General features: G+C 41.8%; 1 protein-coding gene across 1 annotated transcript; it reads right to left on the minus strand.

Moving 5' to 3' along the window:
* Positions 1-10,696: 10,696 nt before the first annotated feature.
* Positions 10,697-20,580, minus strand: LOC116488914 (neuropeptide-like protein C4orf48 homolog). The gene is made up of 4 exons (XM_032186913.1): positions 20,493-20,580; positions 18,136-18,280; positions 16,225-16,313; positions 10,697-11,448 (listed from the first exon to the last, which is right to left on the minus strand). Exons 2-4 carry the CDS (start codon positions 18,257-18,259, stop codon positions 11,377-11,379), a joined length of 285 nt encoding a protein of 94 aa, XP_032042804.1. The 5' UTR covers positions 18,260-18,280; positions 20,493-20,580; the 3' UTR covers positions 10,697-11,376.
* Between the last annotated feature and the right edge of the window lie 3,147 nt (positions 20,581-23,727).

Below are 23,727 nucleotides of genomic sequence, written 5' to 3' on the forward strand. Positions count from 1 at the left end.
TTGGGCAAAACCTACATACTACAAAATTTTAAGGGTGCTTCACCCTCAGCTCTTGATGTAGGGTTTTACTGATAGGCTGTGTCCTGACAAAGCTCCAGCATGAACCTGCCCAGACACGGGACCTCAGTAAGCACCTGGATGAAACCAAGCCCTCAGGAAGTGGTGATGCCCTTTGGTAAAGAGAGGGGCTCTCAGTAATTATTTGCCAGGACTTTGCAGGGGGGCAGCCCAGAGCAGTAGAAGGAACTCCTACCAGAATGACACACCGAGCTAATTTTTAGCCCCAAATTGAAACTGAAATCCAACTTGCCTTGTGTGGAGGGCCCAAACGAAGGTCTCAGTCAGCAGGGTCTTCATAAGGTGAGTCAGGGCACATGTGTGTTATAAATGGCTCAGGATTCAAATTAGGATTAAATAAAAAAATAGGATTTATTGAAAGAATATAAAGGAATAGAGGTAAGCAAACAGCGCTGGGTGCACCGGGAGTCTCCGCTCCACCAGGACGCACACCAATTACATCAAGCAACTGATTTTTATGCTCCTAGACTAATACATATTCATTACTACTTCTAAAAAAAATAGATTATTAAAATTAGCTTCCGGGGTGCAGTCCCTCCTACTGGAGCATGCGCAGTCTCCTCTGGGGTCTCTTCTGGGGGTCTCTAGGGGTCTTCCATGCTGAAGGCTCGCAGTCTTCCTCTTCCCCTTTGTACTTACTGGGCACCATCCCAAGTTTACGGAACACCTTCTTCAAAACACCTTCTTCAAATCTTGTCTCCCAGCCGCCTTTCAGCTTCTTTCTCGGCCCCCCCCCCTAACCAGATACCAAAGATCCACATAGTATCCCATAACAGTCACTAGTTGTTATCAGTTGTTCTGAAACTCCCAGACACACGGGTAATTAAAACATTCTTCCCCAGCCATTCACAGACACATCTATAGCAGTGTTAGAAATAGAAGTCCAGAATAACAAAAGCAAACAGGTTCATAAATTTAAGAAGTGATAAATTGGCTAGAATGAGGAATGAGGGGGAGACTGGGACACACTGCAGCTGTGGTTCAAGCATTGAATTGCCAGTGCAGGGCCCAGAGGCAGACAGGATTCAAACATTTCAAACAGAATTGTTCTTTATGGACACGAATTGTTAAAACATTCCTCACATGTGTCTACCAAAATGGCTCCACTGACTCTATGAGAAGTCAAGACTTCTCATGTAGGAGGCTGTGTGAGATGGCCCAGTTTAACACTGTCCGTCTCTTCACAGACCTCAGATGCCTGCAAAAAGAGCAGCTCTGGAAGAGGCAGGATATAACAGAGCAACATTGTACAGTTGGACTATATACTCATCTAGGGCTGGTCACACAGTCTAGCCCTGATCTACAGTTTTAAATAACACCAAATGGAAATGCTGGCACAAAATCTAAGCCTTACACTTCCATTTACCCTAGCATATGTGTTTCTTGAGCATACCCTCATTATGGTCCCATGGGCAATATAACACTTTTCATATATGAGCTTAAAGAAGAGGACAGACAATTGCCTACAGATGCAGTGACCTTTATTGAGATGAAAGACATTGTCTGTCCTAATATTTTTTCAAGGTACCAATATATTCTTTTCTAAGGTTGTAAAGATTTTGTAAAATCATTTTTCATGGTTGCTTGGTCTTTTCAGTACATAGGTGGGACAAGCAACACAACCCACAATGAGGTAAGGAAAAGAATATGACATCTTGGGGAGGAAAGGCAACTGCAGAATTAAGCAGAAGTGTTAGCCATATGAACTGCAAAGAGTATAAAAGGGGATGAGAGCAGAGAACTTGGGCAAATTTGGAATAAAGAGAAGCTGAATGTCCTGAAATATGCCATTCCCAGGATGCCATGACTACAAGGATACCTACACATAGTTAGATACCTGCATAGTTTGACACACCCACACACAGCCAATATCCTGTTCATAAGGTCTAGATATCACAGCTTAGTTTTTCATGGTTGTATATGAAACCTATAAAGCCTATTTGTTAGAGGATGGACTGACTTGTCTTGTTTTCTGACTGCTCAACCACCCACTATCCAGGCCTAACACTGTGATAGCACCACAGAAGGAGTACTTGCTGAATTGGACTACTGCCATCCAAACAGTACAACACCACTGAACCTGCTCCCACTTCTAGTAGTGGGGGAATCTGCAGTAGGGCCCCTTCAATCCACCTTCTAATGAGATGGAAGATGTTATTTCTGTGTTAAAACACAATACTAAGCTTAAAATAATGTCCTTCTTTAATTGCCTGGTGCCAACATAAAACAATCAGACACTGCACTTGCAGAGTCTGTCCAGTTTCTGCCTCAAATGTGATGGTCTTTAAAAATCATGAAAAATGTTCCCAACACCTTTTGCTAACACAAGTGTGTGGTCCAAGAGGCAGTTCTCAATTCACAGGGAAAAGAGCCAGTGTGCATGGATAACTTCCAGCAATCTGTGTTGTTCTATCACCTCCAGCAAAGCTGAAGAAGAGAGAAGCATGAAAGTACTTGGATGACTCGCTTTGCTATTGCATTCACTACTGCATACCGCTATGACTAACGGGTATCAGTACTAAATTTACTTTGATGGATGAGAAGACTCCAAGACAAACACAGGAGTCCATTTGCTGTCTGAAGAAGGTCATGGTGAATCCTAGAGGACTATTGGAAGTATTTATACTTCATTTTCTCTTTCTACTGAATCCATACTTGATTATAATTTGCTAACAAAAGATGAGTTTCCTGCAAAATAATCAGAAACATCCAGACATTTATTGGAAAGATGATTAGTGAGGATAAACATCTGGTAGCTCCCTAAAAAATCACTTATTCTTGCCTAAATGTGACAGATATTGAAAGTTACGTCTTTGCAGTGGAAGAAGAAAATGTATACACCTAGTTAAAATCACTAACATTAAAGGCCTGAATTAAATATATGTGCATAAAACGAAGATTCAGGTAAGTGCTCTAATTTTAGAACTTATTATTATGATCATGGGAACACATGGCTAAGATAGCAGAGGTTAATTCCAGTCTAGTATGAAGTGCTAAATCATTGCCTGCTAACATGGCCACAAGCCCTTTGCTGAACTCAGAAGAAAGCACAGAGACAGAAGGATCTGGGTCTGGTTACTATTACTTGAATAATGGAGTGGCAAGAGAACACAGGCACAACCCCAGAATGGCCAAGAAACAAAATCAAATGCAAAGAGTGAGAAGCATGAAGCAAAAAAGCATTCTCTAAGCGTATGGGGAGTAAGGAAGACAAAAGCCAAGTGAGTTTGTTCTCTGTTCAGTGGGAGGGGAAGGTTAATGAAGCTGATGCCTAGAAAGTGATGCAGCACCTAGCATCTCTTTTATCTACCAAAACAAAAACAAAAATAAATAAAACACTAAAGCAGTTGTAGTTGTGGTGAGCAGGTAGCTAAGACAAGCAACATCAATGTAAATGATTCATGCAAGAACAGCTTAGCAGAAAATTTCATCAGTTATATATATTTGCAGATTTTTGCCAGGTCATTTTTCTGGGTTTCAATCTGCCTAGTGCTCTTTTTTTGCTCAGTTCTGTCAGTACACCTATCTCAGGCTATTTAAAGAAGCAACTAAAGCAATTGCTATCATCAATTATTGCTGAGAGCTCAGGGAAGATGTGAGTTCTACCAGCCACAGAAAAGGGTAAAAGTGGCGAATATCTTTAAGAGGGGAAAGAGAAACTGGAAAATGACACGTGAGCCAGTTTATTTTCAGTCCCTGGAAATATTTTATAAGCAATAATCCTAACAATATTTTGTAAGTGTTTGTAAAACAAGTAGAATTGCCATTATCAGGGTATTTATCAAGAACCAAGTCAAAACATTTTAGAGTCCTTCTGTTATATGGCAACAGGCATTATGGGTAGGGAAAAGCCAAATTTAACCAACTTCTGGCAGGTTTCTTTTGCTGTGTCACACAGCATTGTCAGAAGCAAAGCAAGGAAACTTCTCTGTGTCTGGATAACTGCTGTGAGTTAGCAATGGATCACCATCAGCATGGAAAGATGTATCACATGGGGTCTGGAGAGGCTCGCTTAGGTCAAGGGTTATGCAACATTTCATTAGTCACCTGGGTAATGAATAAGCAAAGTGATTATTTGGGATATAATACCAGGTCAGGAGGTAATAAGTAATGCTGGGAGAAAGGACTAGAAACCTAAATCATACAAACAGATTAAAAAAAAAAAAGAAAGGTCTAAAAACAGATTAAAAATTGATAAGGATGAGGACAAGGTGATACACTTCATCAGCAATAATCAACAACTCACATTTAGAATGGGAAACAGCAGGTTAAGTGGCACTTCTAAGGAGGAGCTAGGAAATCATGAGCTGAAATCAGTCTGCAATATTCTGTCACTGCCAAGAAAGGCAATTACACTGGGATGTACAAAAAAAGTGTGCTAAAGCTTAGACTCTTCAGCACAAGGTCTCAGCTGTGGTACTACATCTGTTTTGGTCGCTGCAATACAGGAATGCCAGGAACTAGCAGGGGCACCAACAGCAGCAGAAATTACTTTCTGATGAGGTTTAGGAATTGTGCTCTACCAGAAACAGTTGGAAGAACTGAGGTTGTTCGGTCTAAAGAAGAGAAGCAGACATGAAATTTTCTTCAAGTACATAAAAGGCTGATACAGAGAAAGCATCATTCTGGGCATCACTGGTGGATCAGATGAGGAGTACCAGGTTAAGCAGCACCAAGGAGGAACCCCCAACATCCCTGGAAAACTTTATGATAGGAATGTCACTGTGATGGATTGCCTGTGAAGACAGGGGGATATTTAAACCGGTCAATATAAGTTAGACACCATTTAGGAATGGCATATTGGGATAGCTGGCCCTGCATTAAGACAAGGTGATTGTTTCTGGATTGCTTCTTCCCTGTTTGTCATGATTCTTTGATGACAAAAATCATTTTGTTTCCCCAGTAGTTACTTCCCAGCTCTTTGTGTAGTAATTCCAGCATAAACACAGACACCCCTGGGAGAAATGTATTGCCTTCATGCAGCAGCTGAAATTCAGACTATTTCTCCTTCAGCACTGAGCACGGCAAAGGCAATGCTTTTCTGGTCTGAACAAGTTAGGTGGCAAGAGTGCATTCCCATTTTGGGATGAGTCACTGACAAAGGAATTCAGAGATATTTGACTGAAGGGCAGCTGCCAGGGCCTACAGCTTCTTAACACTCCTTTAAATGATTATTTTACAGCCTTGCAGATGAGATGAGGGGTGACAGGCTGGTGCACAGTAGATGTTTCAGAACATAAAGAGAATAAACTGTTTTATTACTTTTCTGACAGGCATCTCGGGCCCTGAGAAGGACTGAAAATCAAAGCATCCTCTACGTATCTTGTCTCTTGTGCCATGAGATGATTCACCTTTGCTTGATGACTCAGTATCTTCTTTAAGCACTCGGTCGGAGTTTTGGTGGAGAAAAAATGCCTTCCTCCTGAAATAATGATTTTGCTCTTGGCAACATTGCTTGACAAGTTCCCCTTCTTAGGGCTTCCTGGAAAACCCTTCAAGAAGCCAGCTGAACCCTGGTCAGACTGCAAGGCTTTGAGGCCCTGCAGCTGTCCCAGCAAAGTCCACATGACATTGCAAAACAGGGACATGGCTGCAAACCAGGAGCATGATTGAAACTCGGCACAAAGATATCCTTTAGTGGAGGAAATAATCAACTCCAAGAGGTCTCACTCACCACAGTGAAAGATGTGGGAAAAGATCCAGGCTTGATCAATTTGCCAAAAATAAATTGAAGCCAAGCGTGACGAGCATCTTTAGATGATCCCTAATGCCTAGAATGCTCTCAGCTATACAGGAGGGGCAGCTGTCAAGCCATTGTGAAAGGAAAGTCAGCTCATGCTTTTAGTTCCAAGAAAAAGTAAGAACAGCTGGCAAAATATCAGAGTTTTCAGAATTTATATTTGAAGGTTTGCACTGGACTGCTGCAAATTCAGCAATGATTCACTGTGCTGGACAGGGTGTAAGTTTACAGCATAGGCAAGGGCTGTGTATTAATCCAGTACACACAACCTGAATGTCATGAACAGTAAAGCTGACCTATCTGCCCCGCTATGCCAGTCTTATCCATGTCTAAAATATAAGCATGTCATTTTTTACTTGCTTGAGAACTGTATGTGAAAACTTCTGAATTAATTTGTTCTGAAAGCAGTTATGTTCAGGAAGTACCTGGTGGGGTTTTTCTAAGTGCTGGTTTTGGTACATCATTCTGTTGCTATCAAAAGCAGTGGAAGAAGGCACAGACAGTTCTCTGAGCAGCCTATATGTGCATAAAGAAAGAGAAGGTGAGGTCTCATCTTGTTTTAGAAAAGCTTCTAGGACTTCTAGAAGCTTTGTTTCTTTGTTTGTTGAAGTCTGTGTTTCCACCCTCCATGGGTGAAATACAATTTGATTTTACATTGTATATAAAACAAACCATTCTTCAAATGTGCAATATACCAGCTGTCAAAAGGCATTTAAATATCGTTCAGTTCCTCCTTGAATGCAAGAATAAATTGTGCATTAGTTATATTCAGTGTTGTTGGCTGAAAACAAATATATTTCACAAGCTGGATGCTTTATTACAGTGTACATATAGTCCAGGAAGAATTCAAGAGCTGCTTAGGCAAGGAACCTTGTGTATCAAATTTACTGCATGAATGATTTGAAGGTTTGCCCTTTAATAGGGAAGAAAAACAACCCAAACTGCTCAAAGCTTTGGAATTCAATTTATTGCACTAAAGATGGTTTCCAGTGAAATCCTTGACTATAAGCATTCACAAATGCTGGTAACTTTGATTTTGGTCCCAAAGTTTGTGCCCTATATTTACCTGAAGAGTTCCAGAGTAAAACTATTAGTTACATCTTTCGCAGTTGGTCATCTTTTTAGGTTGGGGTTGAGAGCTCAACAGATACAACCTCATCAAATCTGGTATCACTAGATTTTCACCAGGCTCTGTCCATAAGCCACAAAAATAAAAAATTTTGTTGATGTTGTTAGCATAAATGAAGGTTGTTTTGCTCAAAAGTTAGTCCAGATTTGACATAGAAATGTACTTTATATTAGCAGATCTTTCCATTAATTTGGACTCGGCACAACTCTGTTACACAAACAAGCTCCTACACTTTCTGCTCATTTCTTAGAAGAGCCACTTAGATTATCTAATAATCACATCAAATTGGCATGCATTAGCACTGCTTTGCACTTAAAGCTAAATAGGAGCTGTGTTTTGTCTCTGCTTTCTCTAACAACGCAAGACCCAAACTGCTTTAATGCAACAACTAACACTTCACAGAGCAAAAACATTCTGCAGTATTTTCACTGTCTCTGTGGTGTGATTTATTCATTTCTCTGTCTGTGCTATCTACAGGCTTTTCCAAAGTCAAATATTTTATGGAGTGTAGAAATAAAACAAAGGACTAGGATAAAAATAAAGTTATAATCTTATATATATATATATATATATATATATATGAAAAGAGCAGCAATGCTTAGAAAATATCTAACAATTATATGAAGCTTGGGGCTTAGGCTGCCCTTACATTTGCCTGAGCATGAATATTAAGTGTAAAGTGCATCTATTAATGCTATTATATTAATATTCAGAGCCCACCCACCCCAAAACAATAACCTGCATACTAGACTCCCTTGAAACGTGTGTCCTGCTTTCAGCATTCATCAGCAGTCAGCATTCTTTCCAGTTGTTTCAGACTCTCAAAGAAGAGTGAAGCTATATAAAGTAAAATTAGAAAATTTCCAGTGCTGTTCAACTTCCAGACTCTATTGACAATGAGAACAAGATATTGTTTTGCCACTTAGATGACCTGAAAAGTGCAGTATCGCATAATTTGATTTAAACAGCAAGAGGTGCTCAAGGCTAATTAACACAAGCTAATGTGTTAGTGGGTTTTCAGCAAGTGCATGTTCAGAGCAGAAATCATAGGATGACAACTGGAAAACAGAGGATCAAGTTGTTACATCTATTGTGAACACTGCCTCACAGCAAAGAATAATTTAAAACTAAAATTAGTATTGTCAAATTGTTCCCACTGTAGCTTTACAGCCTTGACTACCGGGAAAGGAAGCATGGGCAGACCAACACAAGAAATGGAGTATCTGCAGAAATATGAGTTTCTCTTCGCATGGAGTCCATACCTGCAATTCTTTTTCTTATGTTTTAAGCCATTTCTCAAAATTCAGGACCTTGGGAGCCTTGAAAATACTGTCTCTGCCACTCCCCATGGTTCTATGAAGTTATAGATGGAATGGCAAGCTGGAACAAGAAGGTTAAGGATGATCTATATGGAGATTAAACTGCAAACCTCTCCTTAAACTGCAAACAAATACTGTGTTTGAAACTAGAGCAACAGGCCAGAATATTTTACATTTTGATTTTTATTTAATAAGTTCACAACACCTGAAGGTGTGGTGGCCACCATCCAGTGTTATTAACAACTTCATTGTCCCAAACAGCTTTCAGTGCAGTCACAAAGCAAGAGAAAAACCACATAATGCAGTACAGGGAATGAAATGGGACAAGATGTACAGTGAGAAGGATGCATGCATGTTCTGATGACCTTATCAAATACATATAAACCAGTTTGGATTTAATGGAGATTGTTGGATTTTGAGTTAAAAAAGATGAAATCAAATAACTTCTTATAGGATGCTGATTGGCAATAGTGAGTTTTAAGTATGATGGGAAGAGGTCAGCCTGTTTGTACTCTTTGTTTCCAGCCCCAGACTTCCATATTTCATTGTAAGGCCATAGGGCAGTGAGTGAATGCTAGACAGGAATGGGTTTGTACAGTACAAAAAGAGACCTTAATATCTAAGTAATTATATAGGTTATTCCTGCAGCAGGCAAGTGGTTTGCAGTTCCATTTCTTTCGCTTCATAAAGGAGCCCTTAATCCTGGCTTTGGAGCAGTCTCTGCAGTGTACCGGGCTACAGAAGCAGGGCCACTGGCCTACTTAAGGGTGCCTGTCCTTGGACAATGGGGAAATGCAGAATTTGAGGCTTTCTGGAGGTGTTTGTGTTGAAGGGATAAAATGCGTGGCTCTCTGGAGCACTAGGAGAGGGTTTGGTTTATGAGTTGAGGAAGCAGTTCATTTCTACACATACACAACCTCACCAGACCACACCAAAGATCCTTGTAAGGCCAGTGTCTTATCATTGGCACAGACCATTATTAAATGTCGGGAAAACTATAAAACACGGGCAACTACAGGGGCTTCCTAAAGTGCTGTTAACCTGTAAGAACTTGTGGTTCAGGGACCTTCTGAATCAAAGTTGTCATTTTTATATTTAACAGTTTGCCATAGGATTTTCAGGCATGAGTCTGAACAGCTGCTTTTTAAATGCATTTAAATTTTTAGGATGAGCAGTATTCTGCAACGAGGACTTCTACAACTTAAACACGCAGTAGGTCAAGAGCAACATCCTTCTATTTGTTCTGACCGTGCCACCAGCTGGTTTCAGTTTGCCATGCCCCACTTCTTGTTTGGGAAGTGACAGCAAACGGTTGTTGTCTGGTCACTCATGATTTTGTAAATTTGTATCATCTCCTTCTTCAGTCATCTCTTGTCCAGACTGAAGACTCAAGAATGTTCTTTGTGAGTATGGGTTATTCTAGTTGCATTCGTCAGCAGTTTGCCTGGTTCTGCTGTTTTCTTTTCCTTTATAAAAATGGCCTTCACTCTTGTCACTGTGTCATATTAAATCCAAGCATACATATTCAAATCCATTGAAAGTTTCTGTTCATTTGCCCAGAACCAATTCTGGTTGCTGGGTGCAATTCCCAGGCCCCCCTGCCAACCCTTTTTAAGAACTGCGTGCCATGTTAGCTGTGCGGGTTCCTGCCCACACCTAAACCAAGCTGGCGAGCTTACAGCACCGTGGTGGGCCACCAACAAGCTCAGCTTTGGGAGCTGGCTTTTCACCATGTGCACTCTTCTGGGACTCCCTCCAAGTTCCACTACGGGAACGCTGGCTTCTCAGATAAAAGCAGGCCCTTATTCTCAGCACCTTCACTAGACAGGGAATGAGATACCGGAGTTGCTCAGCACCACGCGCCCTCAATCCACAGTAGTGGGAACACGACGTATTACTCCTGCAGTGCTATCAGTTGGATCTGAAGGGACTGCAGACCTGAAGAGTATCAGGAGTTCACCAGGAGATTCCTGGGCCTAGAGAGAGGCCAATGCCAGACTGGAAGGGGGAACGAAGGTTGCACTGAGAGGACAGCCATAGCAGGTCCAGAGCAAAGCAGAGGAACAAAGCCAAGCTAGAACACGACAGGGAAGACCCAACTGCTAGAAAAGCCAAGAAACTCTGAGAAAGCATACTGCTATAACCAGGATCAGCTGAAGCCCTCTAAAGGTAGCCCAGCACCTGGCAGAGCAGTATTTGTGTCACCTCTCTCATTCCCTCCCATTAAAGTCCCACTGGTTTAGTTAAAGAGTTACGCAGGCAGGAACCTTCTTCCAAATTCAACTGGAGAGGTTTTGGCCTTCTGGAAAGGCTGCCAGCAAGGCTGCAAAGTCATGGTCTTATTCTCCTTTTTTTTGCTCTTCCCATTTGACCTGCTAGGATGGAGTTATTTAGAGATATGGTGGGTTAAGAATGGAGTGTCCAGGGAAGAAGAGTAAGAAATTAAAGGTTTTAATTAAAGAAGACAACACTTTTACATGGCATGTCAGAAATTCAGCACAAAGGTATAAGCTGTTTTGGTCCAAGTACAGCACACGTATACCTCCTCGTAACACATGCCTCTTTACAGCTGATATAACTACAAGATGCTTGAACGTGGCCACAGCACAGACAACAAACAGAAAGGACTTCCATCATCTTTAATAAACAGGCAAAACCTACAGAGACCACAATTACCTGTCTCAATATAATTGGGGAAGTTGCCACAGAGGTATGCTCATATTAGAGACCAAAACCAGATGCTGCTGTCTCTAGAGCACCGCTGGCCATATTTATCCTGTGGGTTACACTTGGCCAACTCTGATTTAAAAATCAAAGCATGTAAATTTTCCCCCCGCTCTAATGCCAAGTAGCAGATTTACCGAACTGAGCCCTTACTGGCAACCCATTGGATATGAAAAGAGGACTTAAAAATAAATAAATAAATAAATAAATAAATAAATAAATAAATAAATAAAAATAACCAGAACAGACAAATACATTAGACACAACCCCCCAGTATCCCAGTACAGTGGGATGTACGTGCTTGCAACATGAACCCCATAAAGCTGTATTTTATACAGCTGCATTTTAAAAACCGCTGAACAGGTGATACAGTTGGCCTCCTGGATTCAGTTCAGCAGATTTGCAGCTACACAGTCACACAGATTTCTCTTTTCCACCTGAAGAAGCAGAGTTTCTGTCTGTAAGAGGGGGGGACAAAAGCAACATCAAAAACAAAGTGTCAGCACTGTGAAATTAATTAGCTCCCAAAGAAAAACACGTTTTACTTTTGTTCTAAGATTTGGGCTTGCTTTTATGAGATGATGCTTATGGTAACAAATCAGAGCTATTGCTTACTGGTCTGCAAAGCAATTTAACTTTTGCATGATTAATTCTCTTACTGACAAGGCAGTACTTCCTGTGACATGGAGAAATTCAGCCTGGTGCATATTTATGTTTTTCTCATTAGTGCATTCAATATGAGTCTGGCTGCTGTTGTTGTTGTTTTTGTTGTTGTTGTTTATTTTGTTGTTGTTGGTGGTGGTGGTTGTTGTTTTGTTTTGTTTTTTACTTGTCTTTCTTACAATCTTACATCAACTGCACAAACTGGAGCATAATCTCACAAGGTCTTGGGAGGCTTAAAACAAAACAAAACAAACAAACAAAACTACCAGGAATTCTCCTTGTATTTAAAAACAGGCTGAAAAACTTAAAATTATAGTATTACGGCCTGGTCTAACTCTTGAAAGTTAGACAGAGAAAGTGAGGCATAATTTAACTCTGTTTTAACTTCTCTTGCTTCACTACTGTTGTGGTTAATATGCTGTTAGGGCATAAAAGAGAAAATTAGTGCTGAGCAAGCATATGGAAATCATAGTTCAAACATGTGATGGGATCACTGGCTTTAAAGAAAGGGGTCCCGAGCCTGTAAGAACAGAAGCTTGCCCAGCTGAAATGGGGTTCGTCAACACCAAGACTGGTGCCTGCCAGCAACAAGGGTGAATTGGGACCTTTCCCACTGAGAACCTTCCTGAGACAGAGCTGGGTATGATCTGAAAGGTCCACAACCTCTCAGCCTACCTGTGCAAGAGAGGGCTGAGAACAGGGCAGGGACAGCACGACTGCCTAAGGGACATGTGGGAATCCTTCCTCTCTAGCACACACATGCTTTGCTTTGCCTGTCTGTTTGGAGCAGTTGTGGTTTCAGTAGATGCATGATGGAGCACAGAGCTGCCTGACACTAACATCGTATCTTCATCCATTATATGCAGTCATCTCTGTCTGTCATGGGCTGGAGCTCTATCTGGGAATAAGTCTGATCAGAGAGAACCTCCTTATTGCTCCGGGACACACCAGCTGGGGGAAGTCTACTTGCCAAATTAATCTCTACTGGTGTAACCAGTTGCATGAAAAAGGACATTACCAAGACTACCAGCTCTAAATACCCTTGAAATCCACCTTTATACTGCCTGCCTTGTGATTTTGGTATGAGATGGGAAGGCCATGTGATTAAAGGCTATATCTTAAAAGCTGTGATATCTATTGACCCACATCAACGACAGGTCCTTAGAGCACAGCTGGGCATAAACATCTGCTTATAACCTGCCTTCTTTGTACAAGACAAGGAATTTATTGGTGAGTTTCCTTTCCCAGCTGATAGCTCACTAAACATAGCATTGTTTTACTGTATTAAACCAGATATCACTTTTGATTATTTCAGCTGCCCTGCAAGACTGGAAAGATCTGATCAGACTTTGCTAATCACCTAAAAGACACTCAATCACCACCTTCTAACCATCTCCTTGACATCATTTGCAGTGGTTTGAATAAGGGAGGTTGACAGCATGCCAACAGCTTTGGAGTTAAGCCCCAAGGCTGCTTACCACCTTATATATCTTTAATAACATTCCCAAGCCTTTGTTTTTACTTTCATGGGCACATCTAACTTAATGGGCTTTGAATGTTCCAAATAACCACTGACAGTTTAGGAAGAAATAAAGAACAGAATGAATGGCAGTAAATACAGCTTTACTGACTGGTTTGTGAGCATGATCACAAAACCATTTACACAGAGATTGGTTATTATCCCCCAGTGGGTTAAAGCACATCAAAGGAAAAAAAAAAAAAATCAGGGCAGGACTCAGACTCTCAACCTACAAAAAAGATCTAAGTTCCAGCTAAAAATGCAGCTTCTCAGCTTTTTTTAAGGTGTAGCACAACGCCCACTGGTTAACTCTGAAAAATGGATTGGGATTTTGAAAGTGTTTATAGCACAGACATACAGTGAATCGTGTAGCCCACAGACAGGCTTTGTCTTATGGGAGTTGTTTTATCACCTGCTTCCTGCTGGCCTCTGTCTCGAGCAGCTTGCTAATGCAGTAGGGAGCTGGCTGGGGGCTGGTGGAATGGTTTTGATGGTAACAGCTCCCTCCCAACAGTAAAAGAGCCCTCCGCTAGTTCATGATCAGAGCTGCACCTGCCAGATACTGCACTTTGGTTATGTGAGTGGAAAATCACAGGTATTCCTGTAAAAGATTGCCTAGAGTTGGTTACTGCTGTTAAAACAACTAATCCATCTGGCAGCCTGCTCCCAGAGGTAGCAGCAACAAAAGCAGTATGCAGAGGTGGCAAATAGATCTGGTATCTGTCCAGGCAGCAGACAGCCTCTCAGAGGGGCTGGGACCCTTCTCCTACCACATGAGTAAAAGGCAGCCAGTTTGTCAATCAGTAAAGGATCAGCACACCCGTGTAGGTTACAGGCATTTCTAGTCCTGTAAAAGGAAGAGGATATAGACTATGGCCTACATAAAATGCTGCGTGACCTATGGTAGAGTCAGTTTGCTTTGTCAGACACCACGCAGATCAACGCAGGGCCAAATTAACCATGAAAACTCTGAGTTGTGCAATAAAATGATACCGTCTCCACCGTGCTGAATTGCATAGTGAGACTAGCAGGAGGAATTAAGTGGGAATTTTCTCTCTGAGCTTTTGGGAATCCCTCCCCCTCCAACACAGTTAGGAGCTGCTTAGTCATCATCTAAAATTCCTGCCTGCAAACAAAAGGGAGTTTTTCAAGGAAATGAGTGTCTCTAGTGGGAATATTAACAAAGGGCATTGTATTTTCGGGACAGCAACATTTGCCCCACTCAGCAGCAAAGCAGACCAAAATAGTCAAATATAAAATATATATGTGGCTGAAAGTAATTGTCCTAAAACTCCCAGTTTGCATCAAATTGGGCCACAGAAGAATAATAAAACTAAGAACTGAAACAGTGTAGAAGGCAGTTATATGAGCCAAGAAGTCCTCAACTATTAAATATTTCCATGTCTTTTGAAGATGTAGGCAGAATTCCTAGCTTACTGACTAGAATAGGCCTGTCCTACCCAGAGGCCTTCAAGGATGTCAATATGGCTTCAATTATTTAGATTTTAAAGTGGCAAGGAAGTGATAGATTTGTAATGAGAATGTATCGTGGAGCCGCATTTTCAGCCTTGTCAAATCTACAGCTGCAAAACTCAACTGTAGGACATTCCTCTTGTCTGAGCATTTTTGTATCCTTGTTTCCTCTCCTTGGCTGTCTTTCATTTTTATTTTCACTTTTAAATATTAAAATACAGTTGCTGTTCTGGGGGCTATGCAGCTCAGTCTTCATTGTTACCACCCAGCTTTGGATACCTTTATTTTATAAAGCTTTACTCTTGGTATGAAAGCTGTAGGTGTCACAAAGGTCACTGCCATAGCCAGACAACCAGAGAAGATTTTAGTAGTTGAGATATTTTTGAATCAAGATTTATAAATTCTAGCAAAAAGTTGAAAAGCTTGTAACAGAAGGAAAAGGTGTACTAGAACCACTTTTCAGCACAATCTGAACATCTTGTTTTGGCTGTATACAGTACTCAGCAGATGTATGCATTAACAGGATTTCTCCATGAAGGAGCCCAAAATACATCTGACCTGTATTTATTGAACAGATTTTATTTAACTGTAAATCTGCTACATACTAATTTGGTTCTGCTCAAATATTTGTTTCTTATAGTACATCACAATTCAAGGCATCTTTATTCCTACAGCTGCATTTTCATCCAAATGTCATGGACCCTGCTTGGAGTTACTTCAAACCATTCTTCAAAAATGCCAGTATGCAAGCTTTGAACTGCAAATGACCTTGTCCATAGATAAGAATAGCAAAAAAGTTTGAGTGCCTTCTGCTGAAAAAATCTGTGCAAGAGTGCAGATATAGCACTTTAGCAAAAGTGTACATGGGAGGTAGGGGAAAAGATACCCTCCCAAGACACTGCTATCTGACAGCAGCTGGGATACAGCTAGTCACAGATTGCAGGCTGCAGTAGCAAGAGACAGATTCAACTTCACTCACAGAAGGAAGATACCAACCTTGGCAAATTCTCCACTCTGACTGCAAGCCAAACAAGTTTCATCCTCAATGCTGCTCTACTTTGTGGTATTTTTCATCATTATGGAATCAGAGCAATGTAAAAAATATCTATGAGATGATGTTTCCTCCCTTAGCCTCTCCCCAGGGGCAGAAGCATGTTATTTTATTTTAGTATGTTTTTTTTTTTTTTTGTTTGAGCTGACTCTCGTTTTGGGTAATAAATGTAAATCATGCTGTGACCTTACTCCCTCTGACATAAACACAAGGGTGTGCACTCAGCATTTGGAATGAGAACAGCAGCGCTAATGGCTTTAACTTGGCCAACAGAAGGATAAAGAGCTAAGGACTGTCAGTTCACTTTTACAAACTTCCTAGTTTCTCTGATAATGTGATAACCCAATTGAGAGGAATTCCACATTACTGACCAGAGGGGTGAGATGTAATTAACCAGCATCACCTTAGAATATAGTACAGTACAGTTCAATGACAGTGTCTTGTGCAAAAATCATACAATTTATCTACTCCTACCCACAGCACTTTCTTTCATATTAAGAAAAAAAAAAAAGTTGAATGTTTCCTTACCCGTGTGTCTAAATTATACGCTGTCTTCTTTAAATCCTGTAGAGCCCTCTGCATGAACTCAAACGCATGGCAATCAACACAGGGGCGGCCTAGGAGAGCATTTAGCAGAGAATGAGCTATTAAGAAGAAGGAGTAAACAGTGATCTTGAACATGATGAAGAACTACAAAAAAAGGTCCACAATGAATACCGATGTATGTACTCTTACAGAATACAGGTTTTTGCAATTGGTCCATCGTGATGGTCCACCCAACGTCTCCGTGGCAAAAGAATGACATCAACAGATTTGCATTAAAAATATCATGTTTTCTTTCCTTTTCTTCCTCCTTCAGTGGTGTTCCCTTCATCCTCCTCTGTCTCTCCCCCTCCCCCTTTCCACTATCTTTCTTCTCTTGTCACAGTTCACAGAAGTGTGGAAACGCTAAACCCAAAACTTGAGTCCTCCATTTTGTTCCACTAACCCTGACCACATGCTCAACCTCATCTTCTCTAAAGATGATCTCTACAACCACAGTCCTGTTCCCAGGAAAAGCCTGTCTCCTAATCTCACAAATTTGAGCATTAAATAGAAAGCTAATGGAATACAATTGAAATCATTATCACTAAGACAGATCACTAGGACTCCAACTTTGAATATGATACAGCTTTGTCAAAAGCTGGTGAAGCAAGCAGCAGATAAACACAATGCCCTGTGATTAGAGGGCACTGCTGATAAACAAAACGGCTGCATTTTGGAATAATTGCAGTGTTTAAGATATCTAGATAATCCACACTTAAGGTCACAAGGCTTGCTTTGCCTTGATCATCATGTATCACAAAGCTGCTCCGTAACAAATAGCAGTACAGAGACTGAACAAATCCAGACATGATAAAATGTCTCAGAATCATCAGCCTCTACACATGCTCTTATTTGCTTCTCAGTGGCTGTGCCTCTCTGACAACTTCATAAGCAATAACTGCACAAGTGAGGAATTCTGAGCACAGGCTTAGCTTGCTCTTTGAAGTATGGTAAGGAAGAAAGGATAAAACCTAAAGTAAGGGTATCCTGCAGTGTCTGTCAGCCTATTCTGCAAACACTTGATACTTGACTGATTACTACATGCCTCTGATAAGCTGGCCTCCAGCTCATGACCTGTGTGCTAACCAGCAGAGAGGGATCCTGGCTGCGGGAGAGAAGGAGGCTGCCAAATTCTTTAACTGAATAGGGAAAAGAGAAAAAAAAAAAAAAAAGAGGAGAAAAAAAAAAACACCAAGCAGCACTAAAGATTTCCTCTCCCATCGTTATACTACCACCCAGCCTTAGTGTTATCATTTATGCACCAGACAAAAGGAGAGGACAGCACTTTCCACACCAACAACTTGATGCATGGACCTGTCATTATGTTTATGACATGAATTAAACTCAACACAGATTAGCACAGGAGAATTAGGTGGTTGAAGGCAGAAAGGCTAAGAGCTGACAAGTTGTGCTTTCTTGGCATCTTCACTGTGAAATTTTAAAATAAAAAGTACTGAATTCATTAGAGCAGACATTACCAGGAATGAAAGATGTAATGAGGGTTCAACATCAGTTGAAAAAAGTAAGTCTCAAGAATGTCTCTGAAAAGCAAAGAAGGTGACTCATGGCATAGAAAAGGCCAACACAATGAAAGGGCTGCACAAAATACAAGGTGCAGAACATCGCCAGATTTCAGGTTCAGCAAGACAGCAACAGGCAGGAGACAAGAATAAGAAACTAGAGAGCCTTGGATGCAGGAGGAAAACAGTATGAAAGTTCAGGTTGTGGCTTTAAAACAACATAAGACATTTCCAAAACAGTTTGAATTATTTGGACAAGCTTCGGTGATGTGGTGTCCTGCAACAGTAAAGCTACAGTACAGGTTGTGTGAGAGGACTGTCGGGTAGTACATACTTTCAGCTGGTATGGCTGTTCCTGCTTCTTGATCAGATCTAACAGGCTCCATGAGGAGTAGTGCAGCCACAAGAACTAAAGGAACTGTAAGGACCACTCTTCTCAGAAGGCAGGGTGCCAGCATCTCGGGAACGGGTGCTTCTCTCTTTATCAAGAGACACAAACAAATCAGGGAGGAACATTATAGATACCAGGGTTTTGTTACAAAGAACTTTATGTTCCTGATAGCTAAAGCATTGTCAGACTTCCTTTAAAAGAAAAAATAATAATTAAAAAATAATAATAATACTTAAAAAAAAAAAAAAAAAAGGCAATCAGAAGATCTATAGCACAGTCAGACGTTCTCTGTACTTTTCCAATACTGCACGTACCACACAGCTGGGAGAGAATGTCCCTAGACATGGAGGAGAAAATGAGAAGTCCCTAGACAGCTTTTATTTTTGTGTGAAAGCCAGGATGCCAGAAACCTTACCCACTCTGTGACTCCAGTCTTTTTTTCTAACTGTATGAACACAGACCAGCACATGAGTTTGGGCAGCTGGTCCACTGTTAGACCTTGAGATCAAGCCTCTAAAGATTATAGAGCTACCTGAAATGGATCTGTCCCTCAAAATGAGTTTTTTACCCACTGGCTTGCTTTATTGGTGTATCATCTATTCACTAGAATAATAACTAAAGCTAACCACTATCATTAACTACACACAACACTGATCGTAAAAACTTACTCCATTATGAAAATAGCTGAAAGAAAAGACTTTTGTTAAACTTCTACAAATTCATAGGCAGAGTGGTAAATAATCAAAAAAGTTTCCCTTCCCAATCTGAGCTTCAGATTGTTTGCAGCCATCCATTTGTTCCTGAATATCACAGCCTGCCCACACCATGTCTGGACAACAGGTACAATCTGGTCCTACAACACCCACCCTTTCACACAGAGGTAACATGTTTGATAAGTACACAGGCTTCAAATGAAGTGTTTTCTTGATCCAACAAGTAAACTGTTCAGATCAAGAGGAAACACAGAAAACTTGAATTGGTTTAAGCTGCAAACGCCTATTTGAGATTTCAATCACAAGCCTCAAGCATCCTGGCGAACTACTAGGGTGGTCCTTAGTTCAGCCAAGTTTACCTTCCGGTCCTGTTTGTTCAAAGGAAAGAAGAAAAAAAAATCAAATAGGGTTGTAAAAACACAATAAAATCCACATGAAGATTTTCTTTAGCTAAGTCCAGGAAAGCAGTACAACAGGCTGTTTCTTCCTGTTTTTTAAGTACATATTAATTGAAAGATGTTGCACAAGAATGTCAAACCCACATGTGCTGAATGCAGGAGTACAGCCTTCTCCAGAACAGCCTGTATTTCACATTTGGAGGTGTAACAGAGGGAGGCAGGAAGGGAAAGGTTTTTCCTTATCTTGCCACAAACAGAATGAAACGAGTCTGCTCTTCAATACGTGCAAAGCCACTATTTCAAACACAGCTAATTTTGCACAAACACTTGCAGCATGTGCAAACCAGCAATTTATCCAGGAAAGGTGAGCATTACACATCTCCTTTCTGTACACTTCAACCTACATGTAAGGAGAGGGGATGTTTCAGAAGCAAGAAATACACATGCACAGAATCACAAACACATTTGGGCCCATAGCAAGTAACACATCTGGTAATGTAATTCCTGTAACACCAGAACTGGGTTTCCTATTCCTTCCACTATTTAGAAGTGATCTGATGTGATGCTTTCTCTTATTTCTTCAATCCTTAAAATAAAGGAATTTAAATCATAACAAGTGGCTTGTTGGTTTGTGTTGGTTTTTTTGTTTGTTTGTTTTTGTTTTTGTTTTTTTTTCCTGTTTTAGTTAATGGTGACCTGTGATCAAAGCAAGTACAATCAAAGGCACAAGGCTTTGCAACAGGATGCAGCAGAGTGTTTCTGAGTAACAGCACGTCAGGATAACACCAGCCTCCTTTGAAAGTACCTAATGCAGAAGCCTGCTGGTCAGTAGGACGGGAGGCTGTTCTCATTGTGGACTACCAGTGCGATAGAGGTTCAGAAAACAAGGCGGATACTGTTAAACTTTTTCAAGGTACCTTACACGTTGCCCACCCCAGCCTCAGCTCAGCTTCACACGTGAGCCCTGCTGCAAAATAATTGCTCCCTGAGTGCAGCCGTCACCTCAGGCCACATCTAAGTCCTGCCTCCTAGGAATATTGTGGGAATTTGCTATCTGCAAGGAACAATCACGACAGGCTTCCAGGGTGGTCTCTCGCAGCAATGCATCTGGGAACGGAGACAGATGTGTGCGAGGTCTTCTGTGAAAGAGAAAAGTCACCCCCTCCAACAAAGGAAAAAAAATCGGTACCTGATCTCTCTCTCGCCTTTGTGATGCTCTCTTTGAAATGGCCGCTGCAAACTGCTAACAGAACAAGTGCAGCTTTTCTGAGCATGTGCACTGTCTCTTTTTAACCTTCCCTGAAAGAGGTTATTACTATGGGGAGATTTCTGCCATGGCAACAATGCAGAGCACTGCAGCACACAGCACAGATTTAAAGAGGAACAGGCTGTGTCTCCCACGGCTGGGGAAGGAGGTTTCTGCTTTGACACGGGAGTCTCAGCACTGACTGACCTGCTGTGGGTACGGTTTTTTAAGCTGGGCCATTTGATTCACCTTTCTTCATGTCCACGGAGTGGTTTTCCCCCAGTCTGCTCAGCTGGATGTGGTGCCTGATTAGAGCGACTTGCTCTCTCGTGCCTAAAAATAACCATGACGAATGACACCTGTGTTATGGAAAACAAGGGAAAGCTATAGGATTGCACTCGGGAACTGCAGGGCATGTCACAGCTGAGGTTTTGGTGAAGGCCAGGAATTGTTCAGCCCGTCTGCCATGGGAGCGGTTCTGGGTTACAGGGGTTGTACCACTTGTGCCTGGATGTTTCCGCGATCCCAGTCTCAGAGCTGTCAGAAACAGCTGCAAGTGTGCAGGTGCTTAAACTCCGAGGGGGGCCCTGAGTCTGAATTCAGAGCACACCTTACCCCCATTTTCCAGCCTGTTCCCCTTTCAAGCCCCACCAGCTCCATCCTACAACACACTGATGGCATTCCTGCTGAGTGCATACAGGAGCGGAGCACAGATCACAGAGTGCTTTTGTCAAAGCAAAGCTGACTTCAGGGGTCTCATCTCCTCCCCAAAACACACTTCCCACCACAAATGAGGCACTACCAGTTGGTGTTGAAGAGAGAATGAGCGCAGCTGAGGGCAGGCGTAGTGCTGGGAAGCATGAACAGCCCTTCAAAGGGGCTGTGCCCTCTGTTTGCTTTTAGCCAGTTCAATAGGGACTCGGTCTTAAATGCTCTCAGGGCAAAAGCTGGGGGCACTCAGCCTCAGGAAGGTCAGGCATACAGTCTTTGCCATCAGCAGAGAATCCCCCTCAGACTTATGACTAAATTGCTGGCTAACATTTTTTTCTTTTCAGTGTGCTCTAAATCCCATCTCTCCTGTACAGCCCTAGGGGAAAGTTTTGTTCCCATTAATTCAACTTTTCAAGTCAGATGCTCAGATTTCCGGTTGTGCAGCGTGTAACTCTGGTGTGATGCAAAGTTACTGCATCTGTGAGCAGTGTCAAGGGAGGATTAATGATAGAGCTTCCTTTCTTATACATCACAAAAACAGAAGGATGGGGAAAATATTTTTTAGAGGCTGTTCTTTTGGGCAAACAAGATTTAGCATTGCTCTTGCAGTGATAACTATATAGGATTTGGTCTGATTAAGTATCTGCCTATACACAAATTACAAATGCAAAACTTTATTCATGATCACTGGCAGCCATCTAATCTCACTTCTTGGCCTGTCTTCTAGAAAAATAGCATACATACACACATATATACATACATACGTGCCTTTTCTTAACCTGTGCTCTTGATCATTCCCAGCAAATCTTATTCTCCCAAGTCCCATCCTTTTTCTGTCACAACAGTAACATCTAGCAGTGAGCCACTGGCAGCCTGGGTGTTATCCCTGATTTATTTTTTGAGAGCTTCCAACTACTTACTAAATTTTTAAAAAAGATAAATCTGCTTTTGTCACTCCTAGCTGCCTTGTCCAAAATCTACTTGTCCCGCTTCCTTTTTGGTGCTTTCACCACATTTGCTCTTTATTCACCTTTCCCCATTCTGTACCAGGTTGAGCACCACGTTCCCTCTTTACAGAAGCTCATGTTTTCTCAAATGAAAAAATGTCAGTTTACCAAAGTGGAAGCTTTCCACAGAGGAGGAAGACACCCCACTTAAGGATATTTTCACTTGAAAAAAAGTTTAAAAAAAAAATAATTTGACATTTCAAATTGATCATTTCTGGCTTTCTGCTTCAAAATTATTTCCTTCTTAAACCTACGCTAAACAGAGTAAAAATACATTTCATGCTCAGTTAATGAAACCAAAGAGTGGGAGCAGCTCTTACCTTAAGGGTATTGGAGCCCATCCCCACCAGGACGGTACAACCATGATAAAACCTTTCCTAGTCTTACTTCCCTCTTGCAGGAGGCGTGGGTGGTGCAGATGCAAGCCCTAGGGTACCCAAAACTGCAAGTACACACCAGGACTGGGGCGGCACAGCAGTTCTCAGCGGGGATTTTGCTGGCTGTGCCTGAAGCTGCAGTGATGGTCACATAGTGGCTCGGGCTGAGTGTGAAAAGTGACATTTGGGTGAAAGCTGGAAGGTCCCAGCTCCCCTGCTGCCCTGCGGGGATCATTCATGAGGTGAGCAGCGAGATTTTATAGTTTCTTTTTATGATGAAGTTGAACGTAATGGATTTCTGTTCGAGATCCCCAGCAGCTAAAAAACATCAAAGCAGTGCTTCTGAGATTTCAATTTTTCATCTTGATAGCACATGTTTTGATACTATAAATATTTCTGTGGGATTGGGAGGAAAGCTTGAGCCTTTTCGTCTAAGCCTCTTCACTGCTTGGTCTCTCCTTGGCTCTTAAATCTAATACTCTGTCATGGCAGAAAACTTTCTTCCCTCACTAAAGATAACAGATTCTGTCACTTCTCCTGCAGACACTTTCATGCTTTCTCACAGCCTGCCCTCTCAATCATGGCAAAAATCTCCCCACGAAGGTACCATCTTGTCCTCCATCAGCCCCCCTTTTCAGCTTTACCTCTGCCATCAATCCTGCGGAGCGCGGCCACCTGGCAGAGCCTGGGGAAAAAGCTGGCTGCGACTGCTGACGGCATGCAAATGTGCTCGTTATACCAATATCACGCTGTCTCACACCTCTCCCCAGCTCCCCCCTTGTCGTCCCACCTCAACGCCGGCCTGCGAACGCTGCAGGGCAGGCGCCGTGTTTGCACTTGTTGGCACAGCACCACGCGGCTGGAGTGTTGATTGAGGCTCTCGGGCAGATGCGAGGGATAATGATGCCAAACTCCCTCGTGCTGATCGCTCTGTCCCGCTCTGATATCTGAGCTATTTGCAGAGCAAGCCTTTTATTCTTCTTCCAATTTAAAGCTCCTGGGAAGTGTCAGAGTGGCCAGAATGAGAAACAAAGCCTTCCTTTGTTCCCTGAACAGGTCTTGCATGTGTTGGTAGCAGCAAAT

This window comes from Aythya fuligula, chromosome 4, assembly GCF_009819795.1.
Source record: "Aythya fuligula isolate bAytFul2 chromosome 4, bAytFul2.pri, whole genome shotgun sequence".
Taxonomy (NCBI): domain Eukaryota; kingdom Metazoa; phylum Chordata; class Aves; order Anseriformes; family Anatidae; genus Aythya; species Aythya fuligula.